The sequence below is a fragment of the Salmo trutta genome, unplaced genomic scaffold (assembly GCF_901001165.1).
Source record: "Salmo trutta unplaced genomic scaffold, fSalTru1.1, whole genome shotgun sequence".
NCBI classification, from domain to species: Eukaryota; Metazoa; Chordata; class Actinopteri; order Salmoniformes; family Salmonidae; genus Salmo; species Salmo trutta.
Genome location: NW_021822310.1, coordinates 23,937 through 31,314, shown reverse-complemented (window position 1 = coordinate 31,314; position 7,378 = coordinate 23,937). Strand labels below are relative to the sequence as shown.

General features: G+C 42.5%; 1 protein-coding gene across 1 annotated transcript; it reads left to right on the top strand.

Moving 5' to 3' along the window:
- Window positions 1-881: 881 nt before the first annotated feature.
- Window positions 882-6,847, top strand: LOC115181697 (desmin-like; the record flags this gene model as incomplete). Its single annotated transcript, XM_029743527.1, has 4 exons — window positions 882-1,102; window positions 1,962-2,057; window positions 2,531-2,616; window positions 5,818-6,847. Coding segments are annotated over 4 exons (414 nt in total), but the record flags the coding sequence as incomplete, so codon positions are not given.
- Between the last annotated feature and the right edge of the window lie 531 nt (window positions 6,848-7,378).

Sequence of the window (7,378 nt, the reverse complement as noted above, 5' to 3'; positions counted from 1 at the left end):
CCTACTATACATTCTACACCCTACTCTATATTACTACACCCTACTCTATATTACACTACACCCTACATATCTATTAACTCACCCTACTCTATATTACTACACCACTCTATATTACTACATCTACACCCTACTCTATATTACTACACCCTACTATATATTACTACACCCTGCTCTATATTACTACACCCTGCTCTATATTACTACATCCTGCTCTATATTACTACACCCTACTCTATATTACTACACCCTGCTCTATATTACTACACCCTCTCTATATTACTACACCCTGCTCTATATTACTACACCCTGCTCTATATTACTACACCCTACTCTATATTACTACACCCTACTCTATATTACTACATCCTACTCTATATTACTACACCCTACTCTATACTACATCCTACTCTATATACTACACCCTACTCTATATACTACACCCTACTCTATATTACTACACCCTACTCTATATTACTACACCCTACTCTATATTACTACATCCTACTCTATATTACTACACCCTACTTTATATACTCATCCTACGCTATATTATTTCATCCTGCTCTATGTTTCCTGGACTATTAATAGATCATACTCTAGATCCTCCTGGATTAAGTGTAAACTTCCCTTCTTGTATTTGACAGTCCATTGGTTTTAAATATGTGGGGAGTAGTACACACATAAGGACAATTCCCTAACCTATCATCACTTCAATCACCTCTCCACCATTTCCCCTCTCAATCTAACTATGATACCTGTTTACCTACCTTTCTGTTTATGTAATCATCTCTCTCTCTCTATCTCTCTCTCTCTCTCTCTCTCCCTCTCTCTCTCTCCCTCCCTCTCTCCCCTCTCTCCCTCTCTCCCTCCCTCCCCTACAGAACGAGTCTCTGCTGAGGCAGATGAGGGAGATGGAGGATCGTCTGGGAAACGAGGCTGGAGGTTACCAGGACTCCGTCACCCGTCTGGAGGCTGAGATCGCTAAGATGAAGGATGAGATGGCTCGTCACCTCAGAGAGTACCAGGACCTCCTCAATGTCAAGATGGCCCTGGATATAGAGATCGCCACCTACAGGAAACTACTGGAGGGAGAGGAGAGCCGGTAGGAGAGAGGGATAAGTAGAGGGAGGGGTAGAGAAGAGGCAGAGAAGGGGAGGATTAGGGGAGGGGCAGAGAAGAGGGAGGGGAGGAGTAGGGGGAGGGTAGAGAAGGGGTTAGGGGAGGAGTAGAGGGAGGGGTAGGGGGAGAAGTAGAGAAGAGGGAGGGGAGGGGAGGAGTAGGGGGAGGGATAGAGAAGAGAGAGGGGAGGAGTAGGGGGAGGATAGAGAAGAGGGGGAGGAGTAGGGGGAGGGGTAGAGAAGAGGGAGGGGAGGAGTAGGGGGAGGGGTAGAGAAGAGAGAGGGGAGGAGTAGGGGGAGGGGTAGAGAAGAGGTTAGGGGAGGAGTAGGGGGAGGGGTAGAGAAGAGAAGGGGAGGTGCAGGGAGGGGGAGAGAAGAGAGGGGAGGAGTAGGGGGAGGGATAGAAAGAGAGGGGAGGAGTAGGGGGAGGGATCCCAAAATGCATGTATAAATTGATCAAAACAAATGAAGTTAGTTGTGCAACACATTTTAATAGATAAAAACAATAAGGTACCATATTTTTAAATAAGTGCAGGCTTTTCTCCTCGGAAAATACACAGCTGATTCAAAGGCAGATATTAAAACTCTTCCTGGTAGGATAGACTTTCCTTCCTTCCTCTTCCCCGTTACTGTGAGAAAGGAGGGAGGAGATAAGATGCAAGGAATTGCAAAAGGACACATTGCGATAGAGCCAGGGTAAAGTTAGGTCGAGGGAGGTCATCATGAATGGAATCAGCCACAATAGATTGTTTTGCAGGGACTTTTCAAACAATCCAAACAATCCAAATAGATATCTAACCTGTCATTTCCTGTATGTTTTGTCTTCTCTCTGTCTTCGCCCAGCATCACTGTATCTGGCTCCCACTCTGCTGCCCCACTCTGCTGCCCACTCTGCTGCCCACTCTGCTGCCTCAACATATTCCACTATTGGATTCAGAGGTGAGAACACGTTTCCTCAGCGTCACATTTTACCACAAGGGGGAGAAGCGGCATCTGAAATAGGTGACAGTGGATGCGTTTCAGATATTGAAAATTCAAAGATCACGTTATGTCTTGTTTGCCAGCCAAATGAAAATAATGGAGCACGATTAGACTTAATTAATATTGATTAAGGATGTCATAAATCAACTGTGGCTTTTGGGTTAGCTTGTGGTTGTTTGACCTCAGCCTCGCGGGGCCTATCTCCTCTCTGCTGAGACTAAGGTTGTTTTGGGGGTTAAGTTGTGGTTTGATCAGGTTGTGGCTAGGTTAGGTTGAGATAGTCTTACTTGTGGTCTATACTTTCCATTCAAAACATCAGCCTAGAGATAATTGGTTAGTCTTGAGTTGACATCTTTTTCAAATCTCCTTAAGCCTGAGAGTTGAGTCTAAGGTTAGACTGAGGTTGTGTTACCTCTGTCCTCTCCCTGCAGAGACCAGCCCAGACGTTGGCCGTTCATCAGAGGTCCACTCCAAGAAGACTGTTCTGATCAAGACCATCGAAACCCGCGATGGAGAGGTGAGCTAAACAGACAGAACCGACAAAAACAGAAGACACTATGGACCAATATAGGCCCCATCCTAAATAACTCCATATCCCCTTCATAGTGCACTACCAGGGGCCCAGGACTCTGGTCAAAAGTAGCACACTATATAGGGAATAGGGTGTTTATTTTACACTTGGAAATAGCATTTCATAGCCTTACAGTCATTAATTAATACATTTTGATCTAGATTAAATATGAATTGAGAGAAGGTGCTAGTGTTCTGTGTGTAAGTACAGTTTATATCTCAACTGTTTACCAACTACCTTTAATGAAGTCACTTCTCCTATCCGGAACACCTCAGTACTAGACCTGATGACTCTACCCTACCTCTGAGCATCTCACCGTCTCCTCACAGTTAAGAGATGTACAGAGGTCACCAGAGTTCGGGTCAATATAATTTCACTTCAGACAAATTCATGAAGTGAACAGAAATTCCTGATTCCAATTAAACATTTTCTTAATAGAAAAGCGTTGAGACGGTCTCCCGAGTGGTGCAATGTTTGATGCGTTACTACAGACCCGGGTTCGATCCCAGGCTGTCACAACCGGCCGTAACCGAAAGTCCCATAGGGCGGTACACAATTGGCCCGGCGTCGTCTGGGTTAGGGGAGGGTTTGGCCGAGGGGGGGGGGGGGGGGGGCTTTACTTGGCTCATCGCGCTCCAGCGACTCCTTGTGGCGGGCTGGGTGCCTGCACGCTGACCCTGGTCATCAGTTGAAACGGTGCTTCCGGGTTAAGCGGGCGGGTGTTAAGAAGCGAGGTTTGGCGGGTCCTGTTTCGGAGGATGCATGACTCGACCTTCACCTCCCGAACCCGTTGAGGAGTTGCAGCGATGAGACAAGATCGTAATTGGATCGCTATTGGAAATCACGAAATTGGGGAGAAAAAGGGGGTAAATTACAACAACAAAAAAGAAAACCATTGACGAGAATTAGGAATTGGAATTTAATTTTACTTCCTGGATTTACATTTTACTTCCTGAATTTATATTTACTTCCTGAATTGACTGAACCCTGGAGGACACACTATTGTTCACACTAAACTACAGTTGTATAGTCACTGTCCTGTCCACACTTTAACTGTCCTTGTCTCCAGTATATCTATATGTATTTTATTGTATTTATTTAACCTTTATTTTCACAGGAAAGTCCCTTTGAGACCATGTCTCTTCGGAAGAGAGCCCTGTTTCACAAAAAAAAAAAAAAAAAGCAGCAGAAAAAAACAAGGTACATAATAAAGGAAAGAGTTCAGATAACGGCAGTGTCATGACAAATACAACAAATACAACAAATACAACAATGCAATTAGAACGATAAAAAAAGAAAACACGTACATTCGTTACCAATATCCTAAACTTCCCAAAAGGAACTAGTACGTCTAATTATAAGGGGTAACTCTGAAAATTGTTCCTTAATAAAAACAACACCTTGTTTAACCTAAATCGGTAGTTTACCAAAGGAATTTCAAGAGTTATTCGTTCCTGTGAGCCAGTAAGGTATTTTCTACCTCCGTGGGTCAGGAGCGATGTGAAGTATATGGTAATTTCTGCAAGAGAGATATGTAAATGAATAGATGGTACTGTTGCATAAATAAGAGAGAAATAAGATGCTGTATCGTCACATAATGTAACGGGACCAAGGCAAAGCGTGTTGAGTGCTCATTTGTATTTTAATGAAATCGAAACACTTAGACAAATAAACAAAACAACAGCCGACAGTTCTGTCAGGTTACACAAACAAAACAGAAAACAACTACCCACGAAAACCAAGTGGGAAAAAGGCTGCCTAAGTATGGCTTCAATCAGAGACAACAATAGACAGCTGCCTCTGATTGGAAACCATACACGGCCAAAACATAGAATCAAAACACATAGAATGCCCACCCACCTATCACACCCTGACCTAACTAAACAGAGAAAAAAACAGCTCTCTTAGGTCAGAGCGTGAGACATAAACCGTAAAGGTGCAGTGTAATGTGTTGTTTTACAGGGTCAGCCATAGTAGTATGATAGGTGTTGTTTTACAGGGTCAGCCATAGTAGTATGATAGGTGTTGTTTTACAGGGTCAGCCATAGTAATATGATAGGTGTTGTTGTACAGGGTCAGCCATAGTAGTGTGATAGGTGTTGTTTTACAGGGTCAGTCTAGTAGTATGATAGGTGTTGTTTTACAGGGTCAGCCATAGTAGTATGATAGGTGTTGTTGTAACAGGGTCCGCCATAGTAGTTATGACAGGTGTTGTTTTTACAGGGTTCAGTCATAGTAGTATGATAGGTGCAGTGAAATGTGTTGTTTTACAGGGTCAGTAATAGTAGTATGATAGGTGTTGTTTACAGGTCAGCCATAGTAGTATGATAGGTGTTGTTACACAGGGTCAGCCATAGCAGTATGATAGGTGTTGTTGTACAGGGTCAGCCATAGTAGTATGATAGGTGTTGTTACACAGGGTCAGTCCATAGTAGTATGATAGGTGTTGTTTTACAGGGTCAGTCATAGTAGTATGATAGGTGTTGTTTTACAGGGTCAGCCATAGCAGTACGGCTCCCCAGGAGCAAATTAGGATTAATTGCCTTTCTAAGGGCACTTCGACTGATTTTTCACCTTGGGTATTCAAACCCACGATCTTTCGCTTACTGCCCACGTTCTAATCGCTAAGCTGCCCGCTGCGCTCCGCCAGTGATTCTGGCAGGAAGTGATGTCACTCGTGAGAACGTGGAGTGGCCTATGATAAGCAGTATCCAATGGTTTTAAAAAAAAGTGGCAGCAGCGTTTATATAGATTATGTCGCCAATAGTCAAAGGCTGACAGGAAAATTGACTGAACAATTGTTTTCCTACAACCAAGCAATCTATTTCTGTAGAACAAGCCCAGTTTTAAGTCTCAGTTTCTTCGTTTAGCTCATCCGCGTGTTTTAAATGACAACTTGTCGTCGATCCAAATGCCAAGGTATTTATATGAGGGGACTCGTTCATTATCGTATTTTGTATTCTGTTGTATTTTGTAAATAGTTGTGTAATTGTACGATGCAGGGCTCCCTTGTGAAAGAGACCTTGGTCTCAATGGGACTCCCTGTTGAAAGAAAGGTTACAATAAACAAGTCAAATACAAATCTATACACGTTGTCTCTCTGTGCCTGACCTCTCAACCTTGACTGACTGTCCTCTCCTTCCATAGGTGGTCAGTGAATCTACACAGCACCAGCAGGACATCATGTAAACAACAACAACAAACAAACGAAGCAACAACAAGTTAAAACATTTTTTAAGGACGGTTTACATACCAAGATACAAGGGCTGCTCAAGTTAGCTTTTCTAAGGAAAGCCTCTTCTGAAAGGTCTCTTTTTGAGAGGGAGTGAGTTATTAACACCTTATGAAAAGTTATAACCACCTTACAAAGGGTAAGGTGGTTATAGTTATTAACACCTTACGGTTATACCACCTTACCGTTCATAACTCACTAACTCCTAGTAATCAGATTTTATATGACCAATCACCAAAGGAGAAGAAGACAGAAGAAGACAATGCTACCAGTAATCAGAAGACAATGTTACCGTAATCAGAAGACAATGTTACTGTAATCAGAATACAATGTTACCGTAATCAGAAGGCAATGTTAATGTAATCAGAATACAATGTTACCGTAATCAGAAGGCAATGTTAATGTAATCAGAATACAATGTTACCGTAATCAGAATACAATGTTACCGTAATCAGAATACAATGTTACCGTAATCAGAATACAATGTTACCGTAATCAGAATACAATGTTACCAGTAATCAGAATACAATGTTACCGTAATCAGAAGACAATGTTACCGTAATCAGAATACAATGTTACCGTAATCAGAAGACAATGTTACCGTAATCAGAAGACAATGTTACCGTAATCAGAATACAATGTTACCGTAATCAGAAGACAATGTTACCGTAATCAGAATACAATGTTACCATAATCAGAAGACAATGTTACCGTAATCAGAATACAATGTTACAGTAATCAGAAGGTGGGAACCAGGTGGAATGAAAAGTCAAGTCAGGCCCTGGCCAGAAACAGAACATACATGGCTAGAGGGGATCTCCAGAATGTCAAGAGTTGTAACTCTGTAGTGCACGTTTCTTTGTGTGTGTGTGTGTCAGAAAGGGTCTATCTGCTTCACAATGTTTTCACAGCCGATGATCTGAAATAAAATACATTTTATGTTGATTTGGCTTTTATTTACCCAACACCTCTGTGTGTAAATTGCTATCAAGTGAGAGTAACTGTATCAGTCAAACTTGGGTAATATTTTATTCAGTGGATTAATTGTAGATTAACAGTGGATTAAAACATGGATGGGTTTATTAATGAGCTACCCATTTTTTTCTTCACATTGTACTGTAACAGAATCTGAGTGTTTTACAGTGGAGTAACAATAATTTAGTTTCCTAGTTTTCATAATAACCAGATGTTATAATGCTAACAGTGACACAACAGAAGTCTCCACCACGGCTACAATCAAATAGAGACATTAAGGGGATAAAGACTAAAATATCATCTCTGTCTATCGCCCATCGCCCACCTCACCTCATCCCTCACTACTTCCCATCCCCCACCTCACTCATCCTCACTACTTCCCATCCCACCACCTCACTCCATCCCTCACTACTTCCCATCCCCCACCTCACTCCACCCCTCACTACTGTCCCATCCCCCACCTCACTCATCCCTCACTACTTCCCATCCCCCACCTCACTC